We start from the raw sequence: 25509 nt of genomic DNA on the forward strand, positions 1-25509 counted from the left end.
CTATTTAGTAGCGCAGTGATTTGTGTCGCTCTCCTGTTTAGTAGCCCAGTGATTTGTGTCACTCTCCTATTTAGTAGTGCAGTTACTAGTAGCGAAATGATTTGTGTCGCTCTACTATTAGTAGTGCAGTGATTTGTGTTGCTCTCCTATTTAGTACCACAGTGATTTGTGTCACTCTCCTATTTTGTAGTGCAGTAACTTGTGTCACTATGCTATTTAGTAGTGCAGTGATTTGTGTCACTCTCCTATTTAGTAGTGCAGTTATTAGTAGCGAAGTGTTTTGTGTCGCTCTCCTATTTAGTAGTGCAGTAATTTGTGTCACTCTCCTATTTAGTAGCGCAGAGATTTGTGTCGCTCTCCTGTTTAGTAGCCCAGTGATTTCTGTCACTCTCCTATTAAGAAGTGCAGTGATTATTAGCGCAGTGATTTGTGTCACTCTCCTATTTAGTAGTGCAGTGATTTGTCTCTCTCTCTTATTTAGTAGTGCAGTGATATGTGTCGCTCTCCTATTTAGAAGCGCAGAGATTTGTGTCGCTCTCCTATTTAGTAGTGCAGTGATTTGTGTCGCTCTCCTATTTAGTAGTGCAGTGATTTGTCTCTCTCTCTTATTTAGTAGTGCAGTGATTTGTGTCGCTCTCCTATTTAGAAGCGCAGAGATTTGTGTCGCTCTCCTATTTAGTAGTGCAGTGATTTGTGTCGCTCTCCTATTTAGTAGTGCAGTGATTTTTGTCACTCTCCTATTTAGTAGTGCAGTGATTTGTGTCACTCTCCTATTTAATTAGTGCAGTAATTTGTGTCTCTCTCCTATTTAGTAGTGCAGTGATTTGTGTCGCTCTCCTATTTAGTAGCGCAGAGATTTGTGTCGCTCTCCTATTTAGTAGTGCAGTTATTTGTGTCGCTCTCCTATTTAGTAGCGCAGAGATTTGTGTCGCTCTCCTATTTAGTAGTGCAGTGATTTGTGTCGCTCTCCTATTTAGTAGTGCAGTGATTTGTGTCGCTCTCCTATTTAGTAGTGAAGTGATTTGTGTCGCTCTCCTATTTAGTAGTGCAGTGATTTGCGTCACTCTCCTATTTAGTAGTGCAGTGATTTGTGTCGCTCTCCTATTTCGTAGTGCAGTGATTTGTCTCTCTCTCTTATTTAGTAGCGCAGTGATTTGTGTCGCTCTCCTATTTAGAAGCGCATAGATTTGTGTCGCTCTCCTATTTAGTAGTGCAGTGATTTGTGTCGCTCTCCTATTTAGTATAGCAGTGATTTTTGTCACTCTCCTATTTAGTAGTGCAGTGATTTGTGTCACTCTCCTATTTAGTAGTGCAGTGACTTGTGTCTCTCTCCTATTAGTAGTGCAGTGATTTGTGTCGCTCTCCTGTTTAGTAGCGCAGTGATTTGTGTCACTCTCCTATTTAGTAGCGCAGTGATTTGAGTCACCCTCCGATTTAGTATTGCAGTGATATGTGTCACTCTCTCTTTAGTAGCGCAGTGATTTGTGTCACTCTCCTATTTAGTAGCACAGTGATTTGTGTCGCTCTCCTATTTAGTAGCGCAGTAATTTGTGTCCCTCTCCTATATAGTAGCGCAGTGATTTCTGTCACTCTCCTATTTAGTAGCGCAGTGATTTGTGTCACTCTCCTGTTAGTAGCGCATTGATTTGTGTCGTTCTACTAGTAGTAGCGCAGTGATTTGTGTCGCTCTCCTAGTAGTAGCGCAGTGATTTGTGTCACTCTCCTATTTAGTAGCGCAGTGATTTGTGTCACTCTCCTGTTAGTAGCGCAGTGATTTGTGTCACTCTCCTGTTAGAAGCGCATTGATTTGTGTCGCTCTCCTAGTAGCAGCGCAGTGATTTGTGTCGCTCTGCTAGTAGTAGCGCACTGATTTGTGTACTCTCCTATTAGTAGCGCAGTGATTTGCATCGCTTTCCTATTTAGTAGCTCAGTGATTTGTGTCACTCTCCGATTTAGTAGCGCAGTGATTTGTGTCGCTCTCCTATTTAGAAGTTCAGTAATTTGTGTCACTCTCCTATTAGTAGCACAGTGATTTGTGTCACTCTCCTATTTAGTAGTGCAGTGATTTGTGTCACTCTCCTATTTACTGTTGCAGTGATTTGTGCCGCTCTCCTATTTAGTAGCGCAGTGATTTGTGTCGCTCTCTTATTTAGTAGCGCAGTGATTTCAGTCACTCTCCTATTTAGTAGCGCAGTGATATGTGTCGCTCTCCTATTTAGTAGCGCATTGATTTGTCTCGCTCTCCTATATAGTAGTGCAGTGATTTGTGTCGCTCTCCTATTTAGTAGCACAGTGTTTTGTGTCGCTCTCCTATTAGTAGCGCAGTGATTTGTGTCACTCTCCTATTTAGTAGTGCAGTGATTTGTGTCGCTCTCCTATTTTGTAGTGCAGTGATTTGTGTCGCTCTCCTTTTTAGTAGTGCATTGATTTGTGTCTCTCTCCTATTTGTAGCGCAGTGATTTGTGTCACTCTCCTATTTAGTAGTGCAGTGATTTGTGTCACTCTCCTATTTAGTAGCGCAGTGATTTGTGTCACTTTCCTATTTAGTAGCGCAGTGATTTGTGTCTCTCTCCTATTAGTAGCTTAGTGATTTGTGTCACTCTCCTATTTAGTAGTGCAGTGATTTGTGTCACACTCCTATTTAGTAATGCAGTGATTTGTGTCACTCTCCTATTAGTAGCGCAGTGATTTGTGTCAATCTCCTATTTAGTAGCGCAGTGATTTGTGTCACTCTCCTATTTGTAGCGCAGTTATTTTTGTCACTCTCCTATTTAGTAGTGCAGTGATTTGTGTCACTCTCCTATTAGTAGCGCAGTGATTTGTGTCACTCTCCTATTTAGTAGTGAAGTAATTGGTATCGCTCTCTTATTTAGTAGCGCAGTGATTTGTGTCACTCTCCAATTTAGAAGCGCAGTGATTTGTGTCAATCTCCTATTTAGTAGTGCTGTAATTTGTGTGGCTCTCCTATTAGTAGTGCAGTGATTTGTGTCGCTCTCCTATTTAGTAGCGCAGTGATTTGTGTCACTCGCCTATTTAGTAGCGCATTGATTTGTGTCGCTCTCCTATTAGTAGCGCAGTGATTTGTCACTCTTCTATTTAGTAGCACAGTGATTTCTGTCACTCTCCTATTTAGTAGCGCAGTGATTTGTGTCACTCTCCTATTTAGTAGCGCAGTGATTTGTTTCACTCTCCTATTTAGTAGCGCAGTGATTTGTGTCACTCTCCTATTTAGTAGCACAGTGATTTCTGTCACTCTCCTATTTAGTAGCGCAGTGATTTGTGTCGCTCTCCTAATAGTAGCGCAGTGATTTGTGTCGCTCTCCTATTAGTAGCGCAGTGATTTGTGTCACTCTTCTATTAGTAGCACAGTGATTTGTGTCGCTCCCCTATTAGTAGCGCAGTGATTTGTGTCACTCTCCTATTTAGTAGTGCAGTAATTTGTGTCACTCTCCTATTAGTAGCGCAGTGATTTGTGTCGCTCTCCTATTAATAGTGCAGTGATTTGTGTCACTCTCCTATTAGTAGCGCAGTGATTTTTGTCACTCTCCTATTAGTAGCGCAGTAATTTGTGTCACTCTCCTATTAGTAGTGCAGTGATTTTTGTCACTCTCCTATTAGTAGCGCAGTGATTTGTGTCACTCTCCTATTAGTAGTGCAGTGATTTGTGTCACTCTCCTATTAATAGCGCAGTGATTTGTGTCACTCTCCTATTTAGTAGCGCAGTGATATGTGTCGCTCTCCTATTAGTAGCGCAGTGATTTGTTTCACTCTGCTATTAGTAGCGCAGTGATTTGTGTCACTCTCCTATTAGTAGTGCAGTGATTTGTGTCACTCTCCTATTAATAGCGCAGTGATTTGTGTCACTCTCCTATTTAGTAGCGCAGTGATTTGTGTTGCTCTCCTATTAGTAGCGCAGTGATTTGTTTCACTCTGCTATTAGTAGCGCAGTGATTTGTGTCACTCTCCTATTAGTAGCGCAGTGATTTGTGTCGCTCTCCTATTAATAGTGCAGTGATTTGTGTCACTCTCCTATTAGTAGCGCAGTGATTTGTGTCGCTCTCCTATTAATAGTGCAGTGATTTGTGTCACTCTCCTATTAGTAGCGCATTGATTTGTGTCACTCTCCTATTAGTAGCGCAGTAATTTGTGTCACTCTCCAATTAGTAGTGCAGTGATTTTTGTCACTCTCCTATTAGTAGCGCAGTGATTTGTGTCACTCTCCTATTAGTAGTGCAGTGATTTGTGTCACTCTCCTATTAATAGCGCAGTGATTTGTGTAGCTCTCCTATTAGTAGCACAGTGATTTGTGTCACTCTCCTATTAGTAGCGCAGTGATATGTGTCACTCTCCTATTTAGTAGCGCAGTGATATGTGTCACTCTCCTATTTAGTAGTGCAGAAATTTGTGTCAATCTCCTATTAGTAGCGCAGTGATTTGTGTCACTCTCCTATTAGTAGTGCAGTGATTTGTGTCACTCTCCTATTTAGTAGCGCAGTGATATGTGTCACTCTCCTATTTAGTAGTGCTGTAATTTGTGTCACTCTCTTATTAGTAGCGCAGTGATTTGTGTCACTCTCCTATTAGTAGCGCAGTGATTTGTGTCACTCTCCTATTAGTAGCGCAGTGATTTGTGTCACTCTCCTATTAGTAGCGCAGTGATTTGTGTCACTCTCCTATTAGTAGTGCAGTGATTTGTGTCGCACTCCTATTTAGTAGCGCAGTTATTTGTGTCGCTGCCTTTTCATCTCTGAGATGAAATCTGATCAGGGCACAATCTGTGTGTAATCAGAACATTTTCTGCAGCTGGGACACTCAAAGGAAAATAGAAAGCAAACACTGTATAATATAGTAACCTTTTGTTATACTTCTGACATGCAGATATTATTAGTGTACTTACACTATTCAGTTCTCACCACACTACATATCTATTACAAAGGCACAGTGTATCAAATACCTCAGTTTTTATATTGGCTTCAGTTACGAAATCATTGGACTGTGGTAGTGATAAAGAGCAGGAGGACTGTACTGTGCAATGGGTGAAACTGTTGTAAGTTGCTGCAGTTCCCTATACTGCATTTGCTTGTTCTCACTACATCGTTCTCTAAACCTACATACACACGGTACAATCTGCACAACCAATGATATTGCTGAACAATTTCCCTTGAACTTTCTGTGGTGCAGGACAAACAATATGATAGAGATCTTTCAGTGAAGTTATCCTGCCACATCTCTGATCATGCAGATCATTATGAAATCCTCCAAGTTGGCCTGCATGTAGATATTGTTATTGTCCATGCGGGAGTGAGCATCGTTGGTCGTTCGTTGGTTGTTCACTGCATAAAAATGAACAATATGAGTGATTTATCGTTGAACGATTTCATTATCTTTCATATCGTTCATAGATATCATATCGTGTGTTCGCACCTAAATGCCTATGGTAAATACTTAGGGCCGGATTAATTAGGGCCATACTCAATTAGCTGTAAAAACTGTGGTTTAGCAAAAAATGTTTCCGCAGGTGCGAATTCTGCATAGACAAATAACATTTTCACTATCTCAGAGCAGATGAAAAGTTGTGTAAAATCCCTATTTTTGCTTAAAAATGTCATGATTTCGTTCAAAACCTTTAGGACACCAAAATCTAATGACAAATTAGGCAAAAATATATTTTTAATTAGCTTAATTTTGGTCATTTTTGGGGTAAAATAATAAAAAGTGTTGGAAAATGGATTGAAAGTAGTGGGTCTGGTATTTTGGGGGCTGTTTGGATGGTACAGGTGTTTTAAATATTTCAGGTGGCATCACCTACTGAATTTTCTAAAAATGTAAAAGTGCACTTTTAGGAGAAAGATACCTTGTATAGCTCCAAGACTAGATACAGGTTGAGTCTCCAGTATCCAAATCTTCCGAAAAACGGAATATTCTGAAATACGGAACATTTTTAGCATGACTGACGAAGTGAAACCTTGCTTTTTGATGGTTCAATGTAGGGGTGTGCACCGGCCACTTTTTGTGTTTTGCGTTTTGGTTTTGGATCTGGATCTTTCTTCGTGTTTTGGATCTGGATTGGTTTTGCCAAAACCACCCTTCCGTGTTTTGGGTTCTGGGTTTTGTGTTTTGGATCTGTATTTTTTTGAAAAAAAGCATAAAAACAGCTAAAATCACAGAATTTGTGTTTTTTTCTGCTCCTATGCTATTATTAACCTCAATAACCTTAATTTCCACTCATTTCCAGTCTATTCTGAACACCTCACACCTAACAATAGTGTTTTTATGTCCAAAAGGTTGCACCGAGGTAGCTGGAAGACTATGCTAAGCGACACGAGTGGCCGGCACAAACACGTGACCCATCTAGGCGTGAAACTGCAGTGGCAGACAGGATGGCAGTTTGAAAAACTAGGCCCCAAACTGTACATAATGCAAAGAAAAAAAAGAGGTGCAAGATGGAATTGTCCTTGGGCCCTCCCACCCACCCTTATGTTGTATAAACAGGACATGTACACTTTAACAAACCAATCATTTCAGCGCCAGGGTCTGCCACACAACTGTGGCTGAAATGATTGGTTCGTTTGGGCCCCCACAAATCAAGCTGGCAATTAATCTGTCCCTGCACAAACTGGCTCTACGGAGGCAAGATGTCATCCTCATCCTCCTCATCCACAAATTCCTCACCCTCTTCAGTGTGTACATCCTCATCCTCACAGAGTATTAATTCATCCCCGCTGGAACCACAGGTCCCTCTGTACGTTCTGGAGGCTGGTCTCCCTGGACGAGTTGATAATTCATTTTATGAACATCATCTTCTCCACATTTTGTGTAAGCAACCTCCTACACCTTTCGCTGACAAGGTTCCCGGCTGCACTAAACACTCTTTTGGAGTACACACTGGAGGGGGGGCAACTCAGGTAAAATAGAGCCAGTTTGTACAGGGACCTCCAAATTGCTTCCTTTTCCTGCCAGTACAGGTATGGACTGTCTGACATGCCTACTTGGATGCTGTCACCGATGTAATCCTTTAACAGACAGACACACGCTTGTCGCTGCTGCTTTGAGGATGCAAGTGCGGCTACAGCCCACACAATTCACAAAGACAGAAAAAAAAGAAGAATATTTTTATTGTTTGTGTAGAACACTTTGAGGGTGTCACCACCCTTTAACAGACAGATGCACGCTTGTTGCTGCTACTTTGAGGATGCAAGTGCGGCTACATCGCACACAAGTCACAAACACATTAAAAAAATAGTTTTTTATTTTTTGGAGCAGTTTGAGAGTTACACCACCCTTTAACAGACAGACGCACGTTTGTCACTGCTGCTTTGAGGATGCAAGTGCGGCTACAGCCCACACAATTCACAAAGACAGAAAAAAAAAGTAGAATATTTTTATTGTTTGTGTAGTTTGTGTAGCACACTTTGAGGGTGTCACCACCCTTTAACAGACAGACGCACGCTTGTCGCTACTGCTTTGAGGATGTAAGTGCAGCTACAGCCCACACAATTCACAAAGACAGAAAAAAGAAGAAGAATATTTTTATTGTTTGTGTAGCACACTTTGAGGGTGTCACCACCCTTTAACAGACAGACGCACGCTTGCCGCTGCTGCTTTGAGGATGCAAGTGCGGCTACAGCCCACACAATTCACAAAGACAGAAAAAAGAAGAATAATATTTTTATTGTTTGTGTAGCACACTTTGAGGGTGTCACCACCCTTTAAAAGACAGACGAATGCTTGTCGCTGCTGCTTTGAGGATGCAAGTGCGGCTACATCGCACACAAGTCACAAACACATTAAAAAATAGTTTTTTATTTTTTGGAGCATTTTGAGAGTTACACCACCCTTTAGCAGACAGATGCACGCTTGTCGCTGCTGCTTTGAGGATGCAAGTGCGGCTACAGCCCACACAATTCACAAAGACAGAAAAAAAAGAACAATATTTTTATTGTTTGTGTAGCACACTTTGAGGGTGTCACCACCCTTTAACAGACAGACGCATGCTTGTCACTGCTGCTTTGAGGACAGTATCATATGCAGTGACAGTAGACTTGTCAGAAATTGTTGGCACGTCCTTCAGTCCGGACAAGATGTCCAAACCAGCCCTTGACTTATGACACAGGCACACGCTTGGCGCTGCTACTATGTTAATGTATGTGCGGCTACATCACACACAAGTCACAAACACATTAAAAAATAGTTTTTTATTTTTTGGAGCACTTTGAGGGTTACACCACCCTTTAACAGACAGACGCACGCTTGTCGCTGCTGCTTTAAGGATGCAGGTGCGGCTACAGCCCACACATTTCACAAACACCGAAAAAAAAAGAACAATATTTTAATTGTTTGTGTAGCACACTTTGAGGGTGTCACCACCCTTTAACAGACAGACGCACGCTTGTCGCTGCTGCTTTAAGGATGCAGGTGCGGCTACAGCCCACACATTTCACAAAGACCGAAAAAAAAAGAAGAATATTTTTATTGTTTGTGTAGCACACTTTGAGGGTGTCACCACCCTTGAACAGACAGACGCACGCTTGTCGCTGCTGCTTTAAGGATGCAGGTGCGGCTACAGCCAACACATTTCACAAAGACCGAAAAAAAAAGAACAATATTTTTATTGTTTGTGTAGCACACTTTGATGGTGTCACCACCCTTTAGCAGACAGATGCACGCTTGTCGCTGCTGCTTTAAGGATGCAGGTGCGGCAACAGCCCACACATTTCACAAAGACAGAAAAAAAAGAACAATATTTTTATTGTTTGTGTAGCACACTTTGAGGGTGTCACCACCCTTTAACAGACAGATGCATGCTTGTAGCTGCTGCTTTGAGGATGCAGGTGGAATCTAGACGGGATTTGGAACCGGGGACACACTACCTCCATCAATTGTCTAAATCACACTGAACTAATGGCGGATACCGGACGCACATCTAACACCAACATAGCAGTCAAGGCCTCAGTTATACGTTTTGCTTCAGGATGACTGATGTCGTACTTCATCCTCATCGCTAGGGACTGTTGGAGGGTCAATTGTTTAGTAAAAGTAGTGATGTTCCTACTTCCTCCCTGGGATGATGAACAACTCCCAGCAGCAGCAATAGCACTAGGAGGAAGTGGTTCTTGATCTTTCCTTATTTTATTTTTATCCGAGAAAGTTTGGCCCTCCATTTATGTTATATTGATATATACGTGCGGCTAAAGCGCACACAAACACAGAAAATATTTATTTATTTTTCCTGGAGAGTAGTGCACTTTGTGGGTTACACCACCCTTTAAGAAATGAGCCAGCCGGCTCTTTACTTATGGGACACAGGCGCACGCTTGGCGCTGCTCCTTTTTTGATGCACGTGCAGCCACAGTGCACTCAAGTCACAAACACAGAAAATATATATTTTTTTGGTTTGGAGTGTACTTTGGGGGTTACAGCACCCTTTAACGGTCAAGCCAGCCGGCCCTTTACTTATGACACATTCGCAAGCTTGGCACTACTTTGTTGATGCACGTGCGGCTACTGCGCACACAATTCAGAAACACAGAAAATAAAATTTTTTTTGGTTTGGACTGGAGTGTATTTTGGGGGTTACAGCACCCTTTAATGGTCAAGCCAGCCGGCCCTTTACTTATGACACAGGCGCACGCTTGGCACAACTTTGTTGATGCACGTGCGGCTACTGCGCACACAATTCACAAACACAGAAAAAATATTTTTTTTGGTTTGGAGTGTACTTTGGGGGTTACAGCACCGTTTAACGGTCAAGCCAGCTGGCCCTTTACTTATGACACAGGCGCACGATTGGCACTACTTTGTTGATGCACGTGCGGCTACTGCGCACACAATTCAAAAACACAGAAAATAATTTTTTTTTTGGTTTGGACTGGAGTGTACTTTGCGGGTTACAGCACCCTTTAACGGTCAAGCCAGCCGGCCCTTTACTTATGACACAGGCGCACGCTTGGCACTACTTTGTTGATGCACGTGTGGCTACTGCGCACACAATTCACAAACACAGAAAAAAAATTTTTTGGTTTGGACTGGAGTGTACTTTGGGGGTTACAGCACCCTTTAATGGTCAAGCCAGCCGGCACTTTACTTATGACACAGGCGCATGCTTGGCACTACTTTGTTGATGCACGTGCGGCTACTGCGCACACAATTCACAAACACAGAAAATATATTTTTTTTGGTTTGGAGTGTACTTTGGGGGTTACAGCACTCTTTAACAGTCAAGCCAGCTGGCCCTTAACTTATGACACAGGCGCACGCTTGGAACTACTATGTTGATGCACGTGCGGCTAATGCGCACACAATTCACAAACACAGAAAATATTTTTTTTTTGGTTTGGAGTGTACTTTGGGGGTTACAGCACCCTTTAACAGTCAAGCCAGCTGGCCCTTAACTTATGACACAGGCGCACGCTTGGCACTACTTTGTTGATGCACGTGCGTCTACTGCGCACACAATTCACAAACACAGAAAATATTTTTTAATTGGTTTGGAGTGAACTTTGGGGGTTACAGCACCCTTTAATGGTCAAGCCAGCCAGCCCTTTACTTATGACACAGGCGCACGCTTGGCACTACTTTGTTGATGCACGTGCGGCTACTGCGCACACAATTCACAAACACAGAAAATAATTTTTTTTTTGGTTTGGACTGGAGTGTACTTTGGGGGTTACAGCACCCTTTAACGGTCAAGCCAGCCGGCCCTTTACTTATGACACAGGCGCACGCTTGGCACTACTATGTTGATGCACGTGCGGCTACTTCGCACACAATTCACAAACACAGAAAATATATATTTTTTTGGTTTGGAGTGTACTTTGGGGGTTACAGCACCCTTTACCAGTCAAGCCAGCCGGCCCCTTACTTATGACACAGGCGCACGCTTGGCACTACTTTGTTGATGCACGTGCGGCTACTGCGCACACAATTCACAAACACAGAAAATATTTTTTAATTGGTTTGGAGTGTACTTTGGGGGTTACAGCACCCTTTAACGGTCAAGCCAGCTGGCCCTTTACTTATGACACAGGCGCACGCTTGGCACTACTTTGTTGATGCACGTGCGGCTACTGCGCACACAATTCACAAACACAGAAAATAATTTTTTTTTTGGTTTGGACTGGAGTGTACTTTGGGGGTTACAGGACCCTTTAATGGTCAAGCCAGCCGGCCCTTTACTTATGACACAGGCACACGCTTGGCACTACTTTCTTGATGCACGTGCGGTTTTTGCACACGCAATTCACAAACACAGAAAATAATTTTTTTTTCGGTTTGGACTGGAGTGTACTTTGGGGGTTACAGCACCCTTTAATGGTCAAGCCAGCCGGCCCTTTACTTATGACACAGGCGCACGCTTGCCACTACTTTGTTGATGCACGTGCAGCTACTGCGCACACAATTCACAAACACAGAAAATATTTTTTTTTTGGTTTGGACTGGAGGGTACTTTGGGGGTTACAGCACCCTTTAATGGTAAAGCCAGCCGGACCTTTACTTATGACACAGGCGCACGCTTGGCATTACTTTGTTGATGCACCTGCGGCTATTGTGCACACAATTCACAAACACACAAAAAATATTATTTTTTTGGTTTGAACTGGAGTGTACTTTGGGGGTTACAGCACCCTTTAACCGTCAAGCCAGCCAGCCCTTTTCTTATGACACAGGCGCACGCTTGGCACTACTTTGTTGATGCACGTGCGGCTACTGCGCACACAATTCACAAACACAGAAAATAATTTTTTTTTTGGTTTGGACTGGAGTGTACTTTGGGGGTTACAGCACCCTTTAACGGTCAAGCCAGCCGGCCCTTTACTTATGACATAGGCGCACGCTTGGCACTACTTTGTTGATGCATGTGCGGCTACTGCGCACACAATTCACAAACACAGAAAATAATTTTTTTTTTGGTTTGGACTGGAGTGTACTTTGGGGGTTACAGCACCCTTTAACGGTCAAGCCAGCCGGCCCCTTACTTATGACACAGGCGCACGCTTGGCACTACTATGTTGATGCACGTGCGGCTACTTCGCACACAATTCACAAACACAGAAAATATATATTTTTTTGGTTTGGAGTGTACTTTGGGGGTTACAGCACCCTTTACCAGTCAAGCCAGCCGGCCCCTTACTTATGACACAGGCGCACGCTTGGCACTACTTTGTTGATGCACGTGCGGCTACTGCGCACACAATTCACAAACACAGAAAATATTTTTTAATTGGTTTGGAGTGTACTTTGGGGGTTACAGCACCCTTTAACGGTCAAGCCAGCTGGCCCTTTACTTATGACACAGGCGCACGCTTGGCACTACTTTGTTGATGCACGTGCGGCTACTGCGCACACAATTCACAAACACAGAAAATAATTTTTTTTTTGGTTTGGACTGGAGTGTACTTTGGGGGTTACAGGACCCTTTAATGGTCAAGCCAGCCGGCCCTTTACTTATGACACAGGCACACGCTTGGCACTACTTTCTTGATGCACGTGCGGTTTTTGCACACGCAATTCACAAACACAGAAAATAATTTTTTTTTCGGTTTGGACTGGAGTGTACTTTGGGGGTTACAGCACCCTTTAATGGTCAAGCCAGCCGGCCCTTTACTTATGACACAGGCGCACGCTTGCCACTACTTTGTTGATGCACGTGCAGCTACTGCGCACACAATTCACAAACACAGAAAATATTTTTTTTTTGGTTTGGACTGGAGGGTACTTTGGGGGTTACAGCACCCTTTAATGGTAAAGCCAGCCGGACCTTTACTTATGACACAGGCGCACGCTTGGCATTACTTTGTTGATGCACGTGCGGCTATTGTGCACACAATTCACAAACACACAAAAAATATTATTTTTTTGGTTTGAACTGGAGTGTACTTTGGGGGTTACAGCACCCTTTAACCGTCAAGCCAGCCAGCCCTTTTCTTATGACACAGGCGCACGCTTGGCACTACTTTGTTGATGCACGTGCGGCTACTGCGCACACAATTCACAAACACAGAAAATAATTTTTTTTTTGGTTTGGACTGGAGTGTACTTTGGGGGTTACAGCACCCTTTAACGGTCAAGCCAGCCGGCCCTTTACTTATGACATAGGCGCACGCTTGGCACTACTTTGTTGATGCATGTGCGGCTACTGCGCACACAATTCACAAACACAGAAAATAATTTTTTTTTTGGTTTGGACTGGAGTGTACTTTGGGGGTTACAGCACCCTTTAACGGTCAAGCCAGCCGGCCCCTTACTTATGACACAGGCGCACGCTTGGCACTACTTTGTTGATGCACGTGCGGCTACTGCGCACACAATTCACAAACACAGAAAATATTTTTTAATTGGTTTGGAGTGTACTTTGGGGGTTACAGCACCCTTTAACGGTCAAGAGAGCCGGCCCTTTACTTATGACACAGGTGCACGCTTGGCACTACTTTGTTGATGCACGTGCGGCTACTGCGCACACAATTCACAAACACAGAAAATAATTTTTTTTTTGGTTTGGACTGGAGTGTACTTTGGGGGTTACAGCACCCTTTAACAGTCAAGCCAGCCGGCCCTTTACTTATGACACAGGCGCACGCTTGGCACTACTTTGTTGATGCACGAGCGGCTACTGCGTACACAATTCACAAACACAGAAAATATTTTTTTTTTGGTTTGGACTGGAGTGTACTTTGGGGGTTACAGCACCCTTTAACGGTCAAGCAAGCTGGCCCTTTACTTATGACACAGGCGCACGCTTGGCACTACTTTGTTGATGCACGTGCGGCTACTGCGCACACAATTCACAAACAGAAAATATTTTTTTGGGGGGTTTGGACTGGAGTGTACTTTGGGGGTTACAGCACCCTTTAACGGTCAAGACAGCCGGCCCTTTACTTATGACACAGGCGCACGCTTGTCACTACTTTGTTGATGCATGTGCGGCTACTGCGCACACAATTCACAAACACACAAAAAATATTATTTTTTTTGCACTTGGGGGGAGCACCGCTGATGGACAGAGCACCCCCTGGACAACACTACACCACCCCTTTAGGACTGGGACTACGCACAGGCCTTTGGAGTGGACACAGCCCCTATGGAGAATTGACTGCACAACACAGTCCATCCAGCCCCTATGGACTTTGAAGTAGTGAACACAGCCCCTATTATTAACAGCAGCACAGCACAACACAGCCAGCCCCTATGGACTTTGAAGTAGTGGACAACAGCAGCACAGCGCAGCACAGCACAGCACAACACTACTCTGCACTACACTACACTACACAGCCCAGCCAGCCCTAACTCCCACCCTCCCTCTTCACTGTCCACAGCCGAGTGAGAAAATGGTGCCGACGCGGGTACCTTATATAGGTTCCAAAACCCGCGAGACTCGGAAGGCGGGATGATGACGTTTTGCCTCGATTTCAGATCGGAGTCAGGCAGGAAATGTTGAGCCTGACTCGGATCGGCCTCGGATCGGGGGGGCTCGGGGGGGTCGGATTTCAGAAATCCGAACCCGCTCACCCCTAGTTCAATGTCTAAAGCACAAATTATTTAAAATATTGTATAAAATAACCTTCAGGCTGTATGTATAAGGTGTATATGAAAAATAAATTAATTTCATGTATGTACACAAACATTTTTTGATGAACAAAATTATTACAAATATAGTAGAAAATTACCTGCAGACTGTGTGTATAAGTGTTATATATATAATAAATGCATTATGTGCTTAGAATAGGGTCCCATTCCCAATATATTTCATTATTTTATGCAAATATTCCAAAAAACGGAATATTCCGATATCCAAAACACTCCTGGTCCCAAGCATTTTGGATATGGGAGACTCAACCTGTAATTAATTACGGGGTAATAACCTAATTTGGGAATTATTAATCCATAACAGGAGATAGAGACCCCTAATTGTATAAGATCATAATTGCACTTTCAGACTACTCTGTGTATGTATACGATATTTACACATATGACAGTTATAGTGTGTTTTATTTGATGTAGAAGAACAACACACAACTTTTGTCAAATTATATGCTTTATTCAATTGAATCATACACTGTACTTAGCAAATAGGTAAGATCTAGACATACAGTATATCTTAGTGCTCATCAGTTTAATAGATGATTTAACAGTGACCATTAATATCTAGGATACTATAAGGAGTTCCTATGTATGGTATGCCCAGACCCCTGGCACATTTTGTTAATTTTTTTCACATTCTATTCTATATTCTATCATTTTTTAAATATTTTGCCGATTTATCTCTTAGAGGGAATATTTTTTTAATGAATATTTAATAAAAGTTATATTGTAATTTATACAATTTGTGCACATTACACTTCCCTTTTTCCTTTTGCTGTAATCTATGGGCCTTATTCAGATGGGCCGATATTTATGCAGATGAAGCTATTATTAGCCATTACACATGCATGTAAGTTACAAAGTGCACATGCAAAGTGATTGTTTTCCTATTAAGCTCACACAGAGGATTAATTAGTGAGTGACAGGTAGTCAGTATTTTGGGGAGGTAACGGGGGTGTTTTGAAAAACACAGGGGTGTCAGACCTTTTAAAACTGTTTTCTGGGTGTCCATAAATTAGCCACTGCATCCTTGCTCACAGCAGGAGAGCCCTCTGCATGTCAGGAGACCCAGCCCTCTGCATGTCTGGAGACCCACTGCATCTACAACAGCTTAAACTTACTTAGAAGGCTGGTGGTCGGCTGATCTGTGTTCTACGTTTCCAGTTTTGTGCATGAGCGGTTGGTGTGAGATGCTGTCAGTGGGTGTCTCTAAGCACTGGACGGCGGTTGAGTCATTAGCATATTTTTACAATTGCGTTCTGTGAGAGATCGCAGCTGCAATGGCATTTGCATGCAGATCTGAATCAAGCATTATGTTCCCTTTCATATGGGCACACATTAGGGCTAATTTTTGTCAGAACACAGTTAACCCACCTGTATGTTTTTGGAGTGTGGAAGGAAACCAGAACACCTGGAGGAAACCCACACAATCACAAAAAGAACATACATATGATGCATCCCGCCGCTGTACACATGCCTACCTTTATTCTAATCTACTTTAATGTGCTCTCTCTGTCTATTGCAGATGCTAGGGCTGCAAGTGCAAAATACCTATTGACTCTAATGCTGGGTACACACTGACCAACTTATCGGCAGTTCAACTGAATGACCGATATATCATGTGCCTGTCAAAGTCAAATACCAAAATTGAATGAAGTTCAACACAATAAAGAACTTTCTGTACATTTAAAACATATTTTATATTTTTCCATATACTTAGATATTGCTCTTTAATATCATTCATTGTTATAGATTAGTGTTAATATTCTTTACGAATGTTGCACAATTTCCAAAATAATAGTGTGTAAATATAGCCCTGCAATTCTATGTATGAAAATATATTTGGTTTTGTAAGTGATCACAGATTTGTGATCACTTATTTTATTCAACATTGCTTGTAGTTACGGCTTGTTTGGTAAATGCATGTGCTTTCCATAAGAACCTGTTTTTAACTGTAAACTGTTACCTGCCACTTTCCCACTGTGAGAGGAGAGCGACTAAGGACATAAGCACACATGGTCACTACAATGATGACAAGCAAGATGTTACCACGACTCAGGAAGACAGTGTGAAAGCTTGACCAGTTCCATGGTTTTACCTATAATCTATTCTGTAGTGACCAGTTTATCTAAACTGTTATATGTGTTACTAAGGTTACTTCTTTAAGGTTTTCTGTCTATAAAATGTACCACACTGACCCTGCAAGTCAGTGCATTCAGAATTGAAGCCTTGTGTTGTGCCAACCACACATGCACATTGTATGGGTGGTACTCTTTTTATATTTCTTTATGCACATAAATCTTTTGGACTTTGGAACTCCAGGTAAGTTGATTGGATTTCACAATACTTTAATAATTGGGGGCTCGTGAGCAGATCTCCCATACATCTATTCATAATACACAGATTTTGGAGTATCAACAAAAGTTGGAAAGACGTGTCACAAAAAAAGGTAAGAACAATTTGTTCTATATTTTACACCATCTGTGTTGATATATCAAATTCCTGATTTATGAGTTGAGAAGATGTAGAGAAGAATTTGGGAAAAGGAAACAAATTGCTTATTCTTCATAGATATTTGCTGTGTTTTAAAATAACTCTCTGCTTCGTAGTTATATTGCCATAAGCTTTAACCATTTTAGTCATAATTGTATTGCTCAGTGTAAAATTCACCATTTACTGTTCCTGTGCGTGTTTACTGAAAATGATCATTTAGCATATGAAAAGCTCTGAGACATTCACACTGATAAAAGAATCTGTGGCCTCAGAGACTGACTCACAGTTTAGTTTGTATCTCAGTCAGTATATGTTTTAAATAGAAAAGATATCTAACTTAAAGGTACCACCCAGGAATTCTTTTTTTTTTTCAGCACAAAAGTGGCTGCATCTTTAAGGTAAGAATGCATATCGTTCTCTTAGAGTGCATCTGGTGCTGGCAAGAAGAATTTCTGCAAAAGTCCTATTGTGATTTTGTTATGTAAAGAGATTGTGTACTTTAATTGCATGGTTATTTTCAAGTCTAAGCTTAAGTTACGTGTATATACCGCATTTTCTATTTGTCACTAAATTCAAATGTTTATATTTGTTCTGCTATAGTATAGTATACTGAAGTAAATTGTTAGAAGTTTCTGGGAATAAACTGCCAGCAATAGAAAATTTCTGTACAGGAAACAAAGTGTGTATGTGAATTGTGTGTTGGAAATATTGGTAAAAGTGGAGGTCACGTCGCTTTAGAAACATGGGATACCCATGTGAGGTCTCAAGCTGAATGGCAAGGTAAGAGGCATTCAGGTTTTTGCAATAAACAAGATAATGCTGGTATTAGAAATACTTGTGGTGTTAGATTAGCTTGAAAGTATATTTCATCAATGCAAGTGGCTAAAGAAAGAGTTTATTTGGCTTGAATTGTTTACAATCATCAAAGCTTATGGTAAATAGTACCAATGATAGCAGGTGATTGGCCTGGCTCAGAGACAAGAAATTGTAACTGAGTGACTGTATCAGTCTCTAACAGGGTGTGTTAAGGACCACACTGGAAAGCACCTTGAAGGTTAGCTTGGTTTGGAGTGGAGGACATGTCACTAAAGTAATGTGAACCTGCGGACATGCACCGTGGTCTGTTTTCATACGGCAGGAATAACATTTTCTGCTATGTGAGCAAAGCAGATGTGTAAGGGGAAAATTAATTAGGACCAGTAGGGTCGGCAAGATGTACTATGCACAAATAGTCTGAAGGCAATACTGTACTGTGATAAGTGGATGAAACTGATAGCAAAATGTGTGATACCATTTCCTAGTGTTGGTAGCTTTGACCCAGAAATATTGAGCTCAGATAAAGATAAGATTTGTATGTTAAGATTGCTGAAGTGGTGACTTAAATATAATATGTTTTTGAATTTGTGGCTACATTAGGGCAGTATATGGTGTGAAAAAAAATCACACATACTGATACGAACAAAGAGACACAGTTGGTTACAAAAGTCGCAAGCGCACCACCTCCACCATATGCAGATGATGGCCTAAGTACCACTGATAATAAAGTTAAATCTAATTTGTATCCAGTGTTGGAAAAATAAAAAAATATGATGTTTTTGATAAAGACAATGAACCTGCTTTAATTTCTGCTGTTTCTCATACAATCAAGTTACAGGAGGGCCCACAAAAGAGTGGATGGGTAGTTTCTGCTCCAGTGGCCATAATTGAGGCTCATGAGGAGCGATCAGATGTTAATAAGCCCAGGAGCATTCATCCTACTGAAACAATAGTCCCTGCAATTAGCATAAACAATAGTGAACCTGCAGGACTATACCCTGTGTGCACAATAGCTGTTCCTAATGGTAAGCCTGACAAGGAGTGTGTGATCCCACTTCTAAATGTAGCTATGCATTGTCCTTGGAGTAGATCTGAATTACAGTCAATTATTACTGAATTCCCAGATCCTAGGAAAAATCTAACAAATTGTCAAAAATGTATTAAGGATTTGGGTAATGCCCATGAACTCACAAATAAAAATTGGAGAGGAATCATGGTAGATACCCTTAGGGAATCAGCTATTGACCATGATAAAAATATAATCAAGAGAAAGTGTTAGGAAAGTGAGGCTAATTAAGTCTGGATAGAGTCTGGTGATGGCATTGAGAACTAATTTGCCTGGACTAGTGGTGGCATCAAGTTTTAGATGCAGCTTTTGGGCTGTGTAGCAGCCTGGAGAGATGGAATGCCTTGGCTTGCTGCGGCCTGATGGCCGAGGATGAGATGCAGCCTTTTGGGCTGGAATGCCTTGGCCAGCTGCAGCCTGAGGGCCGAGGGTGAGATGCAGCCTTTGTGCTGTGTGGCAGCCTTGAGGGCTGGTTATCTTTGGCCTGTGGGCTGAGGAAGAGATGTAGCCTTTGGGCTGGTGAAGCAGCCTTGAGGACTGATTGGCCTTGGCTAGTTGTGGCCTGGGGGCCAAAGATGAGATGCAGCCTTTTGGTTGGTGAAGCAGCCTTGAGGGCTGATTGATCTTGGCTAGTTGTGGCCTGGGGGCCAAATGTGAGATGCAGCCTTTGAGTTGGTGAAACAGCCTTGAGGGCTGGTTAGTTTCCAATGGAGTGTGCACACTGACTTGACAAGATTTACCAGTGTTGCTGGGATGACACTGGTGGTGGTGCACAGGGTGATGCACTTTGAATGCTGAGATGCTACCAGCACAGCCAGATTGACACTGGCATCGGTGCGCTGGATGCTGCACTTTGGATGCTGAGTTGCTACCAGTTTGACACTGGTGTCAATGCGCTGGATTGTGCAGTAGGGATGCAGGGATATGACCAATGTCACCGGGTTGACACAAGCCACCTGATGCTGACCTGCGCTCAGGATGGTAGTGCACTCCTAACTGCTGAGATGACACACATGGCTGTGGCTTGGGTGCACACCATGCTGCCTCGATGACACAGCAGATGAAATGCAAAGCATGCCACCATGATGGAGCAAACGACAGAAAAATATCACATCAGACTGGACTCTGGAACTCGACTGTAGAACAGGAGACTGACACAACCAGAAGCACAAGTAACTCTATCACCGGCATGGAGTGAAGGGTTGGCTGGAATTTAACAGACACAGGGCCCAAACGAGGGCAAGCCTCCCTTAACAACAGACTAATGTGCAGCTTGGCTGAGCACAGAGAGGAGAATCAATTAGTGTGCATCTGATACTGCACACAGACAGGCAGTAATTAGTGCAGTGTTTTCAGCAGCAACTAAGGCCCTCATTCAGAGCCGTACGCTCTGAGCAGAGCGCACGCTCTGAATGAGGGCCGGCCTCCTTAATTATGGAGCGTCCTCCTGGACGCTCATATAGCTGTGGGTCACCACCTACAGCCTATACGAGCATGCAGTTTGATGGCCGCGATGGTCTTGACCATCGCGACCATCGCCACTGCGAGCCGGAGCCTGCGGTTGAGGTTTTCAACTGCAAGGCCCGGAGAGATTTTGCCTCTATCAGAGCCAAAATCACTCCCACTGACATCACTAGTGATGTCAGTGGTGGCTTCTGATGGTAGGCATTCCCTTGGGAATGCCCCCGTCAGGGAGGCATGCCCCGGGCACGCCCACCAAAGGGGGCGTGCTATCAATCAACATCGACAGCACGCCCCCTTTGATCAGACACAACGAGTGAAGGAAAGTCCTTCGCTCGTCACATCTGGCGCATGCGCACGACGGAGCTCCCGCCGTCGTGCGCATGCGCAATGCACAACATCGACCCACTTGAGAGCGGACAGCCGCTCGCGAGTGGGTCTGAATCAGGCCCTAAGACTGAAAACTGCAAACAATATAACCTGCTTAACTGCATATACTAACAGAAATGAAATGCAAAGTGAAAAACTAATGACTGTGAGTATGCAGGCCCTGCAGGAACAGCATCAAAGGTACATGGACCGTATGGTAAGGAAAGACAGCTACAGTCAGTTAAGTATTAGACATATGGACAAATAGGACATAAGTTCAGGAAATGTAAATTGGGACAGTATAAGGGAAATAGAGACTCAGGTTATGTTCAGGTACATGGGAGAAATTACCCTACACAATATTAGGAACAGGGTAATTGGCTTAGAAGGGATCAAGGATTAGAAAGAGGCCCATCATATGGGAATTATTCAGAGAATACCGAGTAGCTGATGCTACATGCCAGAGACAAGCACAAATGCTACACTGAGTATGTCAATAAGTCTTGAAGTTTAGGTCATTCCTGTATGCTACAGCCAGTTAGATTGACAGAAAACCTCAATGATTAACTTAATGTAAAAATTAATGTTTCTGGTACTAATCAAACTTTTATTGTAGATAGAGGGTTAACCAGATCCTTAATAACCTCTATATGTATCCATCCTTAGTAATATGGATGAGTTTTTGTTATGATCATTATTGTCTTTTTTTGCCTGATACTAAAACAATTGTGTCATCTCTTGCAAGTAGGACACATTATAAGGATAAGCTGCAGTCATGTCGGTCAAAGGAGAAATATTTGGGACATGTTTGACCCAGGGGACATTAAACAGGATATAGGAAAGATACAATATAAAGGCGTGATCTAATGTTATATGCACAGTATGCTATATCTGCTCATTCTAAATTTTACATAAACGAGCACAAGATGGAAGTTATCCCTTATGGCATCAACAAATAATATCAAAGATGTAATATGCTTAATCCTGTAATTTATTTACCATATGTATCTCATAAGATACAAAGGTTGGAGAGTGGTGAGGATTTAGCAGTTACACAGATACGCAGGATTGCATGGAACATTTATATCAGTTTGATTTTATATATAAAGTTGGGTTCCTATGACAGATAAGAATCATGTTTTATGCTTGTGACAAATAACTAGAACACAAATATGACATTCACAAGGCACACAAAGGACTGTCAACGATCATACAACTTCCACTGGTAGTGACAGATGTAAAATGTCTAAGCACTGGCATATATAGGGATTACACATATTATTATATTATATTATTAAGAAAAGGAGAGCTAATGAGGATCAAAGAGAGTGGCAGCCTCACCTATCACTCAGTTCCCAAGAACCCAGGCAACCAATTTGTTTTTGCTTCGATTTTTGAGACTCTCAGCGTACAGAAACTGATAAATATGCAAAGGTTGAGTTACCACAGGGGGCTCATTCCAACCTAGGCAATACAAATCAACTTCATTCAAGTTGTACACTGTGGTAATTTGAAAAGTTTATTCAGGTCAATTTGTTTTTAATTTGGTTATAAAAAAAATAAGTTGAGTGAGGTGATGACTGAGTCAGGGAAAGTATTGCAAGAAGCATTGCAAGGTATTACAAACTTAACAGAGCCACCCCTAGGCCACCACTTAACCTGTCACCACATATATATATTTTGTTGGACAGATAACATTGAACTGTGATAATGAAATGACTGTCAGGTTCACCATGGGTGTGAGAAAGCAAATGAGATGATAACAGATGAGTTTAAAGCTTCTGGCTCTGATCATGTTGGGCACTAAATGTCAGGGTTCCTGGGAAAGAATGTAATGGTTAAGAAATTTTTTGAGTTCTGGTTGCTGATTGGGAAGGACAATACCAGGTGTTGATAACCACTACTACTACTTTGAGAGTTGCTGAAAGACACACCTGGATCCATTCCACTCATTATAAGAGTGTATCTGAACAAAAGGAGAATCAAGAACAAGAAAAGGGAGAAGTGCTTCATCAATGCAAGACTTTTTTCCTGGCAACTTAAACTTGCATGAGGGCAAAGCAACTGAACCAAAGATGAAGAATAGCCATTACAGCATGAACGTTTCCTGTCTCTTCTGTGTACTTTCTTTTGTTTTTGTTCTTTTTAGCTGGAACTATTTTTGATCTGACACCAAAGTGGAACACTCTGGAGGTGGGTCTGATAATGATGTTATGGGATATACATGGGGAGCTACCCAAGATCAGGCTATGACCTAACTCAACTTATAACTAAGGAAAAGGTTCATAAATCAGGGAAATATTAGCAAACAAAGGGTACAACATGCTTGGTTTTGGGAGTATGGGACATATTACAGTTACAAAGACAGGTATATTCTAAGTATTGATGCAGAAGGGAACATGCTTTCAGCAGATGGGGGTGCTAACAACCAATAGGATGAATGGTTGTCCTTTTCCCCAAACTTTGAATGAGTGTGTTTTAAGAGAAGGTTATACTGACTGTGGAGACACATGTCCAATAAATAAATGACAAAGATACATTAATACTGATATTCAAAATTGAAAATCAATCCAACAAGATGGCATTAAATTGTCAAAATTTGGTAACCAGGGTATATGATAAATAATTTTTAGAGATAAAATCTGATGTAACTTGTTGCTCCCACATGAAATACTTTAAAGAAATATTAGATTTTAGGTGATGTAAACATATAATTCTCTATTGTGCAAGAGAATATTAAGCAGAGTGATTCTTATGGTTAGACAATGAGAAAGTTTTCAAAATTCATTATTGGGATGATGTGTGCACCGGGAAGATGTCTGCTGATAATACTGTCAACCATACTAGTGATATATATTTTATTTAAATGATATCTCTCTTTATAAAGTGTGTTAGGAATATATTCAAAAGGACCAACAACCAAATCAATCAACTTGGTATAGAAATGGATGCTAGGGTTCCAATAAAGTATTTCAACATAGAACTGGACAATCTATTTTTGCGAAGGTAATCAAGTGATGGAGAATGGGTTTGGTGGTGGTGCTGAAGGTGTGGAATCAGAGGAGAAATTGATAGAAAATTTGGTCCAACTTAACGCATTGTTCAATTTTAGTATAATAGATTTGATTACAATTTGGGATTTTGAAACACTATGGAGGGTTTGTAAATATTATGAGCCCATAATTGAAGAAGAAAAAGATCTATGTATGCATAATAGTGATTTGAAATAGGCAAACATCCTTTAGAGGATTAGTATTTGGAGGGTAAAGAAATGTATGTATATTTTGAAATATTTAAATTGGTTCTATTAAGGAAAGAAATGTAAATAGATTTAGACATACATAATAGATGCATAGTGAATGTTACTCCAGATATCATAGAAAATTTAGCCCAAAATTCTCCAAGCATCCTTTATAGGTTAGATGAGTTCCCACATCCTACCAATGGTCCCTAGGTATCCACTGAGTGCATATAAAGGTTGTCTTACCCTTTCCTCCTGTACTCAATTGAATGATCAATTTATGATTTGTATTATAGATATATATATATATATATATATATATATAACAAAAATTTATGTCTGGCTTAATGTCATAAGTTAAGAAAGGTGATCGTTTACTAGACTACCAAAGGGTGGCCTGTCAAAGTCAAATACCAAAATTGAATGAAGTACAACAATAAACTGCTTTCTGTACTTTTAAATCATATTTTATGTTTTTCCATATACTTAAATATTGCTCTTCAATATCATGAATTGTTATATATCAGTGTTTATATTCTTTACGAATGTTGCACAATTTCCAAAATAACAGTGTGTTATTGTAAATATAGCACTGCAATTCTATGTATGAAAATATATTTGATTTTGTAAGTGATCACAGATATGTGATCACTTATTTTATTCAACATTGCTTGTAGTTGCAGCTTGTTTGGTAAATGTATATGCTTTCCATAAGTTAAGAATCTATTTTTAACTGTAAACTGTTGCCTGAACTTTCCCACTCTGAGTGGCGAGCGCCTGAGGACATAAGCACACATGGATACAACAGTGATGACATGCAAGATGTTACCACATCTCAGGAAGACATTTTGAAAGCTTGACCAGTTGCATTGTTTTACCTGTAATCTATTATGTAGTGACCAGTTTATCGAAACTGTTATACAGTATGTGACACTAAGGTTACTCTTTTAAGGTTTTCTGCCTATAAAATTTACCACACGGACCGTGCAAGTCAGTGCATTCAGAATTGAAGCCTTGTGTTGTGCCAACCACGCATGCGCATTGTATGGGCGGTACTCTTTTTGTATTTTTTTATGCAAATAAATCATTTGGACTTTGAAACTTCAAGTAAGCTGATCAGAATTCACAATTATTTTACTTTAATATGCCTGTTGGCCAGTGTGTATAGACGATAGTGTGTACAGACGATATGTCTATGAACGATGTTGTTCACAGACATATTGCATTGGCTGTGCAGCACACCCAATGGCAGATATATCTGCAGATATATCTGCTCATCATGCTGTGTATATGAGTGGTCAGCCAACTGCCCATACATTTGCTGCAGAGGCTGCTGGGGAGGGGGGCGCGCCACAACCCTTGTCGAGTGGGACCGCAGATGATGGTTGTTCAGTGTGTTGAGGAATCTTTTATATATTATATTTATACCAGGGTGCCAATTATTGAAGAAGGAATCTTCAATAATAATATATGTATACAATTCAAT

General features: G+C 41.5%; 1 protein-coding gene across 1 annotated transcript in view; it reads left to right on the plus strand.

Annotated features, from left to right (window-relative positions):
• Positions 1-19314: 19314 nt before the first annotated feature.
• The window catches only part of LOC148479296 (extracellular calcium-sensing receptor-like), a gene marked incomplete at its 3' end in the record, with an annotated part of 29634 nt that continues 23439 nt past the window's right edge, over positions 19315-25509 (plus strand). The window contains exon 1 of the mRNA XM_088454706.1: positions 19315-19382. Within this exon, the coding sequence (XP_088310832.1) occupies positions 19315-19382 (68 nt within the window). The remainder of the gene's footprint in view (positions 19383-25509) is intronic.

This window comes from Taudactylus pleione, unplaced genomic scaffold (assembly GCF_031769625.1).
Source record: "Taudactylus pleione unplaced genomic scaffold, aTauple2 ptg000627l, whole genome shotgun sequence".
Classification (NCBI taxonomy): Eukaryota; Metazoa; Chordata; class Amphibia; order Anura; family Myobatrachidae; genus Taudactylus; species Taudactylus pleione.